General features: G+C 37.6%; 1 protein-coding gene across 1 annotated transcript in view; it reads right to left on the bottom strand.

Annotated features, from left to right (window-relative positions):
* Positions 1-1,497: 1,497 nt before the first annotated feature.
* igfbp2a (insulin-like growth factor binding protein 2a) overlaps positions 1,498-15,821 on the bottom strand; it is a 17,719-nt gene continuing 3,395 nt past the window's right edge. Inside the window, exons 2-4 of the mRNA XM_005753098.1 lie at positions 4,806-4,987; positions 2,628-2,768; positions 1,498-2,240 (exon numbers count right to left, since the gene is read on the bottom strand). Coding sequence (XP_005753155.1) covers positions 2,088-2,240; positions 2,628-2,768; positions 4,806-4,987 — 476 coding nt within the window. The 3' untranslated portion in view covers positions 1,498-2,087. The remainder of the gene's footprint in view (positions 2,241-2,627; positions 2,769-4,805; positions 4,988-15,821) is intronic.

The raw sequence follows: 15,821 nt of genomic DNA, 5'->3' as shown, positions 1-15,821 counted from the left end.
TCCTAACATTTCTTCTTCCTACACTCTGTTGTTGGATGAACACAATTTAATCATGGCACCTTTTTCCACGTGATTTAACCAAGTACAATAACCCATTTTTGACCATGTCAAACCAACACATTTGGCATTTGGTGGTTTAATGTAACCAGATTACGTATCAACGTAGTATACTTACATTGACTTGAAGTGATTTATTGAAGTACGTAAAGTGAAATTTGTTTTAATTCATTCTACACAAGTGAAAAACTTTAGGAAAACACAATGAAAACTTGTTGTTTGAACAACTACTTTGTTAATCAAGGCAATTACTGCTAGTCTTGCTTAATGAACCAATATGGGGTTGTTGATTTCATAGAGACAAACAACCATTTGCACTTACATTCATGGGTAATTTATAATCACCAGTTAACCTAACTCTAAATACACACTGCAAACCAGCCAGATTGTGGATTTGAACGCAGGCCCTTCTGGCTGTGAGGCAACAGCACTAACCATCACACCACCAAGCTGTCAAACCAGGCTTAACAAAAGTAGGAAAGCTATGATTACAAGGCTTGATGCAGAATTTTCTGTACGTTTTTGTCCTTGACAGGTTAAACCACAATAAATAGCAATAGCATACACGTGGTGTGGGTGTAGTTGTCTGCCTCTTAAAACTCCAGCGATTTTCCTGTAGTTTGACATCTAATGTGATCTTGTGAATTTGTCGACTCCAGGCAACTAACCACTCTTACTAGATTGTATCATGTCATCTTAAGAATAACAAATTAAGTTGCTGAATTTCATGCAGATGCTACATGTTTTAATTATGTTCACCATAGAAACATGAAATTATTTAGTTCAAATTACAAGTTTGAATCTTGTACATGTAACAACCACCCAATTTCATTTTCTTATAGGAAGGACTTTTTCTCCTTCTCATTGTTGCTTTGCGCTTGCCCACAGGTGATTTTTCCCTGTTGCTGGGTCTTGACCTTATAAAATAAAATGCTTGGAGATCACTGTTATTGTGAGATTTGATAATAGAGGACAGGGTAAATCAGGTTTTCTGCAGAATGTGATAAAATCCAAAGACCATGTTTTCTTCACACTTTCAGACCTGCAGTTTTGCTTGCTGGGGTCAGTATGAACAAGCTACAACTGCAAAGTCAATAAAGTATGCACCAAAATATAGATTATTTCAATTCAAAACGGTATGACTATATTGAATGTTTTCACTTGGGGAAATGCAGGCTATGGTATTATAAAACTGTCTATTCATACAGTAATGTGCAAAAGTCTTGACCCATCATTTCATAGGTCATTGTTAAGTGGGTTAAAACTTTAGAAGCTAGAAAAATCTGGCTTCTATGAAGAAAAACATAAAGAAATGAGGGATGGCTTGAGACTTTTGCAAAGACAGTCTAAATCTCCAAGGTTTGAACATTGTCAAGTTCACTCATTCATTCTGAAAAGCTTTCAAGTCATTCACATCACATGAATGATGACGTGCACAGATTGATTGTATCGTAGTTTTAATGGCATTATCTGTTTATCACTTACGGTCATGTCCTTCGGCTGAACATTTAATGCACGCTACTTCCAACAGGTACTACATTTCATCTTTAATACTTTGTATTAATAGCCAGGTGTACTCAAAGCCTAGTGTATAGTATTAAACCAACAGTAGTCTATAAGCTAGAGCATTAAAACACACCTCGAAACATCACATATGTTGAAGGCTTTTCATTTTTCAATGCATACAGTACAAAACACTGATAACAAAGCAATCCGAGCAAAGTCAAAATCACTAAAGCATAGTCACCGACGCTCCAGATGACGCCTACTGAATATCTAAGTGGGAAAAGGGAGTCTTATCTCCACTCACTCCCCTCTAAAAGTAATCTGCAGCTACATCTTACGCAGCAAGCTGGATTCTATCATTTAATCCTTTTTGGTGGTTAAGACTTCAAATGTCAGTGTCATTGTACGAACTAAAGACACATACGCACAGACAGATAATACATAGCTTACTCTGATGTTCTTTGTTCCCAACCTCTTTACAGTTTTTCTTTTTCCTTTTATGTTTTGGGATGTTTGATGCCACTTTAGATCTGGGCCATGTCAGGGAGCTCCAGCTCTGTGAGGTACTGGCTGCAGTTGGGGTCACCCCTCACGGTCGGAGCTGATGGGATGGGTCGGCCAGTGTGTGGGTCGACACACCAGCACTCCCCCCTCTGACCATGGAGAGACATCTTGCACTGAAAAACAGAATTTATGTTGTAGTTTTGTTACCTGCACGTTTCATGCTAAGCTAGCAGTCTTACTATACATGTTTTATAAAGTGCATGCACAAAAAGAAGCTTATCAGGTCACAATGTGCAGTCCCCCCTTTTTAGTAATTCGTGTTCAATTAGTTGAATTGTTATTATCATTATAATAATTATTAATACTGTTATTATTATTACTATTATTATTATCAGTATTATGATGAGAAAATGACTGTAGGATTTGATATGTCAGTGCAACGGATTATTTTGTTAGAGATGGTGGTTGCGATGCCCACCTCCCCTCTCCATACCTGCATATTATCAGTTGGGTATAACCTCTGGGCTTACCGCCCTCTTTCCCAAAAAGCCCAGAGTCACCTGTTTTAAGTTATACTGCCCCCTCTTGTCGCAGTTGGGGATATGCAGGGCATACAGGTCTTCCAGAGGACCTCTGTTATCTCTGAAGGGCATCTTGGATATCCGCTCGAGGACCTGGTCGAGTTCCTGCTGACACTGAGTCTTTAGAAAAAAGCAAACATAAGAACAACAAGCCTGTCACGTCCACAGCAAGGCTGTTATAATTAACTATAACTACATGTGAGTCACCTGCGTTTACAAAGGGCTGTTTTTTTCTCTTTCTTCTCGTAATAACAATTTGGATTTTCCTAAATCTTGGCTATTCACAGAATAATATTCAGAAAAACTGAAACTAACATTTTTGTGTTATTGTAAGGTCTTTACCTTATACCCTGCAATAAAAAGCACCTTGAGAATCAAAATCAGAATACTTTATTAATATCTGAGGAAATTATGTGGTCACAGTTGCTCTGAGACAGTAAGAACAGTAAGTAGATAAACTAAATTAAATAATACAATATATTGCAAAGTTACAAAACACAACAAAATAGCTCAAATTATAAATATCCCAGTATGTTACACAAATTAAATACATATGGTTGACATTGAGGTGTCCCTCTTGTCATACTGCACTTTGTTATTTTGTCTCTCGAGGATGTGAAAATAAACTATTGCGGTGTGTACGTGTGCTTTAGATGGTGATGAGGTGACTGTTGTTAGGATTTGACAGTGTATCAGTAAAATTTAATTTTCAAATAAAATAACCAAACAAAACTGAAACTGTGAAGCCAAATCACAAAAATGTACAGCTCGCTACTGCAAAATTGGCTCTACAGACATATTTTAAACAATTTGCACTATATGAATACTGCACCTTGTTTCATTTATATAGAAGTAAGAGTAGTTTATTGTTATATGCACACATTAATATAGACAGGGTGTTTATTCTGTAGAGTGCAATCCTTATTTTCTTTGACTCGTTTCAGATAGCAGTCATAGAAAGATTTGAATACAATAAATAAATAAAAATACTAAATTATTATAAATAAAGTTAAATAATACAAATAATAATAAGAAGAAGAAGAAGAAGAAGAAATAAAATAAAAACTAATAAATAAAACCAGGATTCGAAAACACTAGAGAGACAGTACAAGTAATACATGTACAAACAATACAAACAATGACTTGAAGAGACTTGAGTTGTATTCATACTTTTATACTTACATCGTATATTTGTATTGTCTTTTATAATATTATTCAATCGCTTTTTACCGTTAGGGAGTTTTGTTTTCAGTTTTACTGTATGAAAGGAGAAGTTGACCTTGACTCTTGTTGTACTGGAAAGAAAGGAATTTAATTCAATTCAACTGCAAAGCTGTAGCAAGTGTAACCCATGGGCATCCATAGTGGCATTTAGGTGTGCTGGAGCTTCAAGACTCCCTCTGAAAATCAAACATCTGTTCATTCATGTGTCTTCTTAATTTTCACATTTTAAAAATTTATTTTAAAATCAATTAAAACCAATTTCTCCAATGCACATCAACAGCAGGTTTGCAAAGCTATTGGCACATTTTTGACTCGGTTCAGCTACAGCTAAAGGTCTTTCTGTTTATGAAAGTCACTTGTGAATAATGACTCATCGGTAACCCCCAGAAATCTTGTTGAGAAGTTCTAAAGTTCCCAGCAAAGCAATTTAACCTTTACCTGATTGTTTTAGTGGACAGATGATGGATAAAAATTATGAGGTTTTCTCAAAAATCTCACTCAGAGCAGGTCAGGGGTATTAAAGGTTGAGGGTTCGTCCATTTAAATATCTTCAATGCCGTCTAAAAGAACCTGCAGCACCAGAGGGGGGCAGCACATGTCTGTGAAGTCTGAGTGCAGCTGTTCCTCCACACTCAAAGGGACTACAGTAGATGTACTCAGTTTATACAATCTTATATCAACACTAAGCTCTGTTGCAGGGCATAATTCAGGCGATTTCACCTCAGCGTCTACATCTGATATGTGGCGCAAGCTTCATGTGATCCCAGTGTCTCAAAGCAAAATCTTACCAGACTTTAAAATAACCGATTATTGTAATGATCCCATGTGTTATTAAAATGTAACACATCAGTGTAAATACAGCTGCTAAAATCACATGAGTGTGACTTTGTTAAACCTCTACAGAAATTAAACAGACACGCCACTTCGCCTTGCCTGTTTGGGCCGAGTAGGTTTCACCTCTTCCACCTTATTGGTTTTCATCTTGGTCTTCATCTCCTGTCTGTGTTGGCGTACGGCGCTTTCCTTGGGCCCCAGCCAGGCGGCCTCTTTATTGGGCTTTCGGATACCGGGAATCTCGCTCGCGCCATGCTCCGGCTGCAGCTCCACAGCCTCTCCTGTGGATGATGGGTAATGACACAAAAGCAGCAGATTAAGATTTCATTCTAATGCTAAAAAGATCAAAAAGCTATAAAGAATTTTGTTTTGTTTTTTTGGTTGTTTGTTTTTTAACGGCTCAGTAACATTGTGCGGTTTAGCCAGGAAAGTTCTTATGGCTATTGTTCGGGGACACGTTGCTGACAACCTAGAGTGTCTTTGCACTCTCAACCACTCTGTTTCCCATTAACTGTCATTCTCTTGGTAATGAAACGGAATTTTCAGCTGCTGGAAGTGACAGGAGACACACTCCAGATTGCACAGATCATTTTTCAGAGCAACAAAAGAGGTGCTTAGAAAACCACTGATAGCCTTTTTACAGGGCAGAGGTGAGATTGACCTCCGAGACTGAGCTCCATCAGGAATAAATAATAACAGCATGTCCTTTGGAGTAACAGCAATAATTCCTAGCCAGATGGTGGAGTTACACCCAGGACCCATGTATTAACAAAAGTCTAAATTGTGAATTGTTACTAGGACGTGTTGAAACAAGACTTCAAAGCTAAAAACGGTTGTAAGATACAATGTCATCTCAAACAGTGTCTTGGTGACATAAATCAGCCTAATATCCATGTAAAGTAACTAATTTCAGAATTTATAGACTAAATAGGAAATAAAAGACATATATTCGCAAAAAACATTTTTCATTGTGTATGTAAGACATAGTTAGATAGACAATAAACACAATGTATCATTGTGGAGTTAAAGCTTCAGACTCCTCCAAATCTTTCACAGTGCATAATATGGTCATCTCAAGCACACGGCTCAGTTGAGCCAATCAGGGAAAGAAATGCTCTTAAAGGTAGGTTGGCAATGTTGAAGATGTAAAACAGCTTGTTTCAGACGATATATGATAAAAAACTGTAAAGTGTGACTCATGCAAATCTACCCTTGTATAAATCATGAAACTATGAAGCACAAGGTTCAAGATAATCTGTTTGGTGTTTAAAAGCATTAAAATGTTTTAAATGCATTTTTTCCACTTAATTTTGATATAGACACAGAACATACTGTATGTAACACATCTGTGTTTGTGGCTGTTTTTTTATTGTTTGTTTTACTTTTTCTTGCATTTTTACAAGCACGTCTCCTGAGCTTGTGATAGTTTATTTAACGCATTTGACTTTTCCACAAAATGTGTCCAAACCACTGTGAAATGTATCAGCACAATCAGTGAGTCACTGGAAATATTTCCTTTCTCTTAAGAGAGAAGAAACCCCACATTCTTGACCAGCTTATGAGCTGAGAAATGTTGGCTACTACTGAACTTGCGTCATGATGAAGTTTCCATGGTGGCTTTACAGTGTGAATCAGTCCCACGAGCAAATGTTAATGATGCTGATAAAAAAATACAATGGATATAATCAAATATGTAAAGTTACACTGTATGGACAAAAGAGATGGGCCGCACTTGTCACAGGTGCATACAATCAACCATGCAGTATACATTTGTGACAGAATGGGTTGTTCTAAAGATCTCACTGAATTCGAGTGTGATACTATGAAAGTTTTTCCCTCCTTGTTATTCCAAGATCAGCTGTTAGTGGTATTACTGCAAAGAGGAAGCATTTGGGACACATAGCAACTCAGTCATGAAGTAGCAGACCAAGCAAAGTTACAGAGCGGGGTCACTGAGTGCGTAAAAATCAACAACACTCTTTTCTGTCAGTAACTGCATGGCTTCAAACCTCCACTGACATTAACATCAGCACAAAAACTGTGAGCGGACAGCTTCATGGCAGGGTTTCCATGGCTGAGCAGCTTCCTGTAGGTGTGATGTGTACGAAAACCAGTGCTTTTGTCCATGTAGTGAAGGGGTGTCAAACATATGGCCCATTGGCCATATTTGGAAAAATGTGGAAATTTTAAAGAAGGACACCATAAAAATTGGACCTCTAACAGTATTTTCACGAGTTTAACTGTTTTCTTGCTGACAAAGATTTAACCTACAGCTTGTCATACAGCAGAGTGAAAACTTTTTTTTATTGTTAGTGTTCAATATAAGACTGAAATGTTTCTTTTTTTTAATCTTTACAATATCATTTTCTTTTTTTTATTGAAAATGGAATATTTTCTGTGCATTAAGTACATTTAATTTACACAATAAATTTATTTTTCATTTCCATGACAGTGTAAGCCCAGAGAGTCTTGCCGATGGGTCTTTGACTTACTGCAGCAGCCTTTCTTTTTTCAATTTGGAGAAACTGAAATGTATCGCCAGAACTGCAATATTTGTTTCTAACCCATTTAAAGGCTAAACGGTGAAATAATTGACAGAAATTTCTTTCTTAAAATGTTTTTTAATCAGGTGTTCTAGCAAATTAAAAAATAACTAATTAAATATTAAGTCAAATACCTGAGTTTTTGTTTGCGTCACATCTCCCACATTCATTTTTTTTTATTGCTTAAAAACATTTTATTGTGCAATTTTCTTTTTAGGTTTTTCTATGAAAAAAATCACATTGATGTTTGAGAAGTCTCGAAAACTCACAAAAACTCATGTATCAAATGTGATTCACGAAGCGTTCAGAGGTTTAGACATCTCAGGGATTTCCCTTACGTAAAGTAAGGGAAACATTTTTTAAGCTTTACTGCTCCAGCCCACTTAGGATTCAAGTGGGCTGTACATGGCCAGTGATTTAAATGGATTTGACACCCTTGATATTCTACTACTAATGCTACTAGTTGTACTGGTGCTACTTGTATTACTTCTACTTTGCCAAGGATTTATCATGGTGATTTTGACTGAAATTAGAAGATCCTAGTAAAACCACTTACCCCTGCGTCCATACACATCAAGCTTTTTTTTTTTTGGTTGTGCACAAGAGACCTACACAATATTAAGCAGGTGAGTTTAACAGTGGAGCTAATCGGTCAATACATATGTTTTTTAAAGCCTTGATTTGAGTTGGCAGCCCAAACATATAATACATAGAAGTCTATTTTATGCCACTACATTGATTTAATTGTGGTGTCTTTAAAATGAACTCCAAAATACAGATTTTCAGTTTTCTTTCTAAATGAAATCACCAAGCATGCTACTTGAATAAAAATGTGATCATCTACAGGAGGAACTGCTGTTGGCTTTTCCCTCCCAAAGAAAATGAGTGGCTTAATTCCTGAGAAGAATCAAGCCAAAGTTCAACAACGTTTTTTTCTTTTGTTTTTAATTTGGAGTGACTGTTGCTCAGGAGGCAGAGCAAATCAGCTGCCAACTGAAAAGTTGGTGGTTTAATGCCCAGCTCCTCTAGTCCGCATGTTGAAGTATCTGTGGGCAAGGTACTAAAACCTGAGTTTTGCCCATTGAAGTGAAAGTTAACCTAAAAGTGCTCGTATGAATGGGCTTGTAGTAAGAGAGCACTTTCAGTGCACAAATAGAGTTGAAAAGTTCTATGTAAGTACCAGTCCAAATATATGACTAGTAGTTAAGTGCTTAGCTAATAGTGTTTACTGATGAACATTTAAATATCCAAGTAAATGAGAAAGTGGGTCATTAAATAAAGTAGAATAAATGGAGTAGCACGTAAAATTACTAACACTAGCTAATAAATGGTAAGCTAAAAATAGATCAGATCCCATTTAAAATGTATATGGACTGGTACTTATATAACACTCTTCTACTCTAACTGTGAACTCAAAGCACTTTCTTACTACAAGCCTCAGCGTATTGCACACACTTCCATAGAAGTCCTCTTTTACCTATCATGTTAGCACCTTGTCTAACATTTTAAGTACACACTAATCAGGGGCAACTTGGCCAAAGTTTCTTTGAAGGCCATCTTAAGAAAGGAGCCCAGTAGTTATGTTCCAATCCATAAAAACTCTACATTGGCGAGGAATTAAACCCAGGCCCCCTGTGTGGCAGGTGAGAATTCTTCCATTGTGCCCAAATGAACACAAATAAACATGAGAAAAGCTGTGTGGGCGAATCATATGAAAAAAAAAGGATCAAAAGAAAAATCACCAAATTCGGTAGGATTAATCCTGTGTGTCGATTTTAATCCTTTTAAAGCAGAAATACACATTCCCAGAGGAGCAAACAATGCCCTCAGTGACACTGGCGTTAAAACAGGAACCTTAAATTTAAATTTAGGGACAACTGCCTCTTCAAGTCCCTGTAGAAATTCCTCCAGGCAGCTTTCATTTACTTCACCCGTCTCTCCTCGGCTTGGAGTCTTGTTAAACATTAACCTAAAAGCACAAAAAAGCTCTCCAGACAGATGGAGCAAACAAAGAAAGAGGCCATCAGGTCCAGCCCAACTTGTTGTCTCTGACAACAGAACATACTTTGGAGTTGAGGGTTGGCAGGGAGTGGAAGAGGAGCGTCTTTCCAAACCAGCAGATTTTCGATGAAAAGATGTTACATGATGCGCATTCTTGCTGCTACAAGTAATATTTCACAAGGTGAATTTATGAGTCAGGACACTGTGTCTTTTTGCTGAACTTTTGGTGGAAATCGTGTATTTCGCTTATGCAGGGTTTCACTTGACACCTGAACGAAAGAAGGGAAATAAGCAGAGACAGTAAAGAAGGTCAAATAGTTGGCCAATCAAGTGGATAGTTCGCAGCTATGCAGACCAAGCTTTACAATGCAGACTTGTGGAAATGTATTTAAATGAAAGCGGCGATGGTGGACTGAGGAGGCATTCCCTGTACCCTGCAAGAGGTAAATTTGACATCCGGTTATAGAATATGATTACAAAAGGCCTAAGAAAGAGCAGGAGAAAGGAAATTTCAAACGAAACAATAACAAGGTGCTGGCGCCCGTTGCCATCAGATAGATCTAGTGTTGTTGGACTTGAGTTCCCCCTACGATGCTGCACTGTGCTCTCTCTGGATTTTCTTTGAGGAAAGCATTTCTTTCCTAAAAGGGGCAAAAGTCAGATGTTCAGATGAGATGTTCACTAAAAGTCTGGGCAGGCACAGACACACACATGAATACACAAGCTATAGCAGTACGCTTCCTCTTCAACGCACATACACACACACAAATACAAAGGGTCAGGACCCCACTTTTAGGGGGCACTAGGCCTCTGCAGTATAAACCACTCCATAGCAGTGGGCTGGAGATCAGCAGCATCAACAGAGCAGCAGGCCTACTGTCCAGTCTACTGCTTGAATTAATCCCTACACAATAGCCTGAGAGGCTTCCTTTCTATATCTGATCCATGTTGAATTCCCAGGTGGCACGTAGGCCAGAAGTGTCATGTCTGATTGTCCAGATTTTGGTCAAGTGAGCAAATGACAGACTTGGCCAAGCCATAGAGAATGGAAAGGTTCAGAAAGGAAATCTTCAAGCACCAAGCATTCTTGCTCCATCGTATACATATTATAACTGAGTACTGTGCAAAAGTCTTGTGGCACCCTTCATTTGTTTACGTTTTGCTGGGAAAATTTGGAAATAGGCGCAACAATTCAATAAAATATGCAAACATACATGGAAATGCAGTATATAAACCACGAACAGAGTTTGTGCCATTCTTTCCAGCTTGGAGGTAAATATTTGGTGAGACCACCTTTATTCTTCAAACACAGTCCAAACTCTCTCAGGCAGCTTTCTTGTCCTTTCTTTAAGTAGTCTTCAGGAATAGTTCTCCAGGCTTCTTGAAGGACATTCAAATGCCTCATACCTCCATCTGACCTGTTGCCACTGATTTTCAGTTGAGTTCTTGTGTAATTTTCAGACGTCAGCCTTTTCTCCCTGTTTCCCTTCCTTATGAATGGCTTCTTGACAGAACATTTCTAATAAGCTTTAATGAAAAGTATATTGGCCAGATGTATCTTTCAGGGCCTTTCAGGATTTTTTTCTATTTCTTAAAACATGGATTTTAGGTATTGTTCATCTGCTGTAGCTATTTTGTCACGACTGACACTTCTTCGTTTGTCCGCCAGTTGTCCAGTTTCCTCATTTTTTGTAATAACACATTGCACACCATGCTGAGAAAAACCAAATGTTCAGCTAACAGCTTTTTAGGGAGCACCATGTTAGTGCAAAAATACTATTTTTTTGTCAGTCAAACTGCTCTATGTTTGGCATATTTTGTTGATTAAAGAAATTGGAACAAATTCAGGGTTTTTCCAACAGGCCAACAGTAACAAAATGTCTAAAGATACAATTTAAAATAGGTTCTTTGCTAAGTTGTCTGCTACATATCGACACAACACTAACCATTTTTTGAATTAGATGTCTTTTCTCATGCTTGAATGATTCATATGTTAGTGTTAAGTGGCTTTGAAAGACTTCCAGAAAGCCTGGAGAAATATTGCTCAAGAAAAAATAACAACAAAGTCTGGCTCCTTGCAAAATATAAGGAAATGAGGGGTGGCTCGAGACTTTTGGACTACTGGAGGTACAGCTACTGTCCATTAAAAATGGGGCTCTAAACTTATAATAATGTTAGGGAGCCGCAGACATCTATATTGAACTTCTAACTGATTAACTGCTAGCCTAACCTAAGCCCAGTATGAAGATACGAGCGGTCAAAAACAATATTTGATTTATATTTGGCAGATCTTGCACTTCTGCTTTTGCAACTCTAGGTTCTTGAAGGCTCCTTCAATTTTCAAAATCGCACGCCTTGTTGATTTCAATTTCAGAAAAGTCTGAGGGATCCAAATCTGGCAAGTAGGTTTGGGTTGGTATTAAGCACAGAATGTGACCATGTGGCAAAATAACAATCACAATGGCATGAGCAGTGGTTAATGTAATTTCCAACAAATGACTCCCCATCAAGTCATGTCAGGACAGTGCCCGTGGTCAAAATTGAGACTTCCAAGGACTGACTCAATATAAGCAACCTTTCTGAAAGTTGTACTAGAAATGCCCACCTTGAACTTTAAATCAAGTAAGTTTTGAAAGGTTCCAAGACTGGAAATCACTGTAATTAACTCTAACAATCCTCTCTGACAATTATTTCTGTCTGTTTAAATCTTTGCTGAAGTGTAACTCCAAAGACATCCACTAACTAGGTCAAGCTTCATACACAGATATACTATATGCGTTACTTTTGGCTACCACTTACTCAATTAGAAGTTTGCATATTTTGTGTGTTTGCACACAAAGGTAAAAGGGGAAAAAATTAAGAACAAATGAAGCATCTCTCTGACTCTCAGTAAGTGGAAACAAAAACGATCTCTTTAAATTTTAGAGGCTTTAAAAGGCACAGCTTTTCTCTGTTAACTTCTTAAACATCGCTCTAAGGTGTGAAATAAATAGGTCATATGTCAATGAGTAGATTTATTACAGACTATAATCCATTACAAGACCTAGTGGAGCTGTTTTCTGGAAACACAAACTCAGCAGAGTTTAGATATGTTTACCTTGCAGGCTTTTTGGCCTGCAACAGCCATCTGAAAGCAGGCTGTTGCACAGGCTCCAGCATGTATGTATGCTCTGTGGTATCCAAGACTAGGCATCACTACCGGCAGCCCTGGGTGAACTTTGGGCAGATTTTACACGGCCTAAACAGAGGCAAGCTGTAACACGACAACGCTTAGAGTGCATCACGCTGGCAATAATACTCTGCTACAAACCTTGTACCTCAAAGGTCTACTTTTTAGGAACTGATCATGGTTTTCGTGGTGATGTCATTCTTATCCTATTAATCTTTCAACTAAAGTCACAATAAACAATTACATTATAATAACTTTTTAGCATTTTTTAACTATAATGTTTATGGACTGAAACAAGCAAAGGAATAAAAAAAAGGCTGCAGGATGGTACAAAAAATCTAAAAGAATGCACATTTTGTACTTTTTGACAAACATTTAGATAGAGTCATGATGTTTGCAAGCCCTGAAATACACTCTGTGTGTTTTGGTCAGTAACAATGATTGTAAACTTGACTTTTTTCTGTTTAGAAAAAAACTAAATAAGGCACCATTAAATAGATTTCTTTAAACAATGACAACAAAAACAGTTTTTTCTTTGGCTAGGACATGACTTCGATTATAACAAAAATATTATTAGACTTGTACTATTAACTACTGCCACTAGACTATAATAGATTAGGCTTGTAAATCAAAGAATTTTCCCCGATTCTCTACACAGTTTTATCAGAATTAGCTATTGTTTATCTATTATTTAGAAACATGAGTTAATCATTAATTTGTTTTTAAACAATATTTAGTTTTCACTGTTTGCTAACTACAAGTTACTAGGGTTGGTACTTTCAGCTGCTCCCTTTTTCCCTTTTTCTAAAAATCCTCCCAGTTATTTGTGCTTGGGAGTACACTAGCCATCAACCTTCCATGTATAATGCATGTGTTAACCACTACACTACAGAGTTAGATGTTAATCAAAAGTGTCAGTTCACAAACTTCTAATTATCTATCATTGTACCATTTTTTAAATAAAATAAAGGTTGCACATATTTTGGTGCTCATCAACAAGCTTCTGCCATAATTCTGGGTGGATATTTGACCACTCTTCTTGGCAAAACTATCGGTGTTCATTAATTTCGTTGGTTTCCTGGAATGGACCTGATATTAAAATGTAGTCAACAAATTTTCAATAGGGTTGAGTTCTAAGCTTTGGAGCTCCAGAAGAGGTTATAGAAGATTAACAGTTACAGATTCCAAGATCACCCATTCAAACAATTGTACCTAACTACAACTTATTTGAACGTGTCACCGCTTTGTAATGGTCTGAAAGAAGACCCTTGGGTGAGAGGAAATTGGTTTGGATGTGTAGGGTCAGGTCTACCATGACCTGGAAACTACATCAGTGTTGACAGTTAGAGGGTGCTGAACAAGAAAAAAGCCCCTGCTTAAAAATTGGCACCTTCCAACTTGGCTGAAATTTGCAGTTCCCCATATTGACAGGTCAAATGTCTTCTAGGAAAGTTTTATGGTCAGATGAGACAAAGATTGAGCTATCTGGCCACAGTGTTAAGAAGTGTTTTTGGAGCCGTCAAAGTAAGACTTTCAAACCAAAGAAGACTATACCAACTGTCAAGAATGGCTGTGGTAGTATCATGTTCTTGGAGCTGTTTTGCTACCACTGGTACTGGTACATTGGATATAATTGAGTGAAGAAGAACTACCTTCAAATCCTTCAACTTCACCTCAAATCATGAGCCATATGGTTGAAACTTGGACACATCTGGGTGCTCTAACAGGACAATAATCCCAAGCACACATCAAAACTGGCTTTGGAATGGAAAGAGGGCTAACATTAAGTTTCTGGAATAGCCTTCACAAAGCCCCAACATCAACCCTATTGAAAGTTTGTAGACTATGCTTAAAGGTTGGATGCCAATTTAAATGAACTCAATCAATTCTACCAAGAAGAGTGGTCAAATAAAAACTTACACTCTGGAAAAAGAACAGATCAAAGAAAGCATTAAAAGGCCAAACTTGTGCCTTTGAGCTGATGATCTTCTTACGACAACTGTAGGTCTTTCTCATACTTTTTAAGAATTTGTCCTTTATTAAAACAAGCTCAGAAACTGCCCCCATTTACACTCCCAGTTTCAGTTGCATTTCAGACAGTGTTTGTATTGTCTTAAATCACCCTTGACCAATCTGGAGGCTGGGAAGTTATTCTGGTTCTCAATAGGCAAGAGGAGATTCTTGGCACGGATATGCGTGAAGTTGACGCCTCAGGGGGAGATGGCATAAATACCCATTTTGGGCGAGATTATCTCGGAGCTATTTCAGTCCTGCAGGCTCCGTCTGAATGCCCCTGCAGGTACACAGGAATGCCCCCTGTCAGCTAACAGTGTTATTTCAGCAACCAGATGTCACAGGAGTCCCCCCCCGTTCTTTCCACCTCATTTCCCATCTCCATAACAGCAAAAGTAACACTGGAAGACGGTTGTTTTGAGTGGTTGGTTGATTAACAGTACGTTTAGTGAGGTGTTGTTAAGGGGACAACAGCATTTGCTTCACTCTTTTGAAATCTTGTGTGCAGGAACTGGCTCTATTTGGAGCTTTTTTTTATCAACATGTTCTCTTTCGAGGTTGTATATGTATGATTCCAGTCAAAACAATTAAACGCCCATCCAATCTGTTTAAAGGAACCTTTATTTGGATCCAGGTTTCTGTGGGAATGGAATATCAAGTGATACTGTGCATAAACACAGGGTAGTGGGAAAAATGTGGGTGTTAATTTTAAATAGGAAGACATTTCAGCTCAAAATCAAGTAAATAGGATAACTTTGTTGCCATTTTGTTGTGTCTGAAAAAACGTACGCTCTGATATTTTATATCATTATATTCTTAGAATCCAATTTTCTAACCAGGTCACGGGTTCATTTATGGAACATTATTTTGCAAGGGAGTATCCCATTTCTTTCTCCCTTTTTCACCACATTACAGTGACCACTTTGACATTTCAGATCTGTTAATCTTCACGGTCTGTGTCAAGTGCCAGCAATCATCTCAGGATCTCTATCCTAACAGTTTGATCCTGTTGAATCCAATCCAGGATATTCAAGACTCCACAAAAACAGTTGGATATTAGGTTTATCAAAGTAGGCTTCAAAGAAATGTCATTACAGTATATAAATTTCTTATATGAAAACCAGAGTGGGAAAGATGCACCAACATGTTGATCTGAATGGTTTCAGTATAAAGTCTGAGAGCTAAATATTGTCTAAAAGCATATCCACACTGTCATATATATATATATAGCATACATATAGCAGATTTTAAATCAGATTTTGACTTCAAGTTAATTGACTAACGCAACTCAAGAACTTGAAAATTTGTACTTCCTTTATGTATTTCATCTCATAAAGGGCAGCCTTTTTACTAGCATATGCTAGACGATTTCTTTTCTTTTTGGGGGGG

The sequence above is a fragment of the Pundamilia nyererei genome, unplaced genomic scaffold (genome assembly GCF_000239375.1).
Source record: "Pundamilia nyererei isolate P.nyererei 1_Seehausen unplaced genomic scaffold, PunNye1.0 scaffold00401, whole genome shotgun sequence".
NCBI lineage: Eukaryota > Metazoa > Chordata > Actinopteri > Cichliformes > Cichlidae > Pundamilia > Pundamilia nyererei.
The sequence above is the reverse complement of the archived record's forward strand: the minus strand, read 5'-3'. Positions and strand labels throughout refer to the sequence as shown.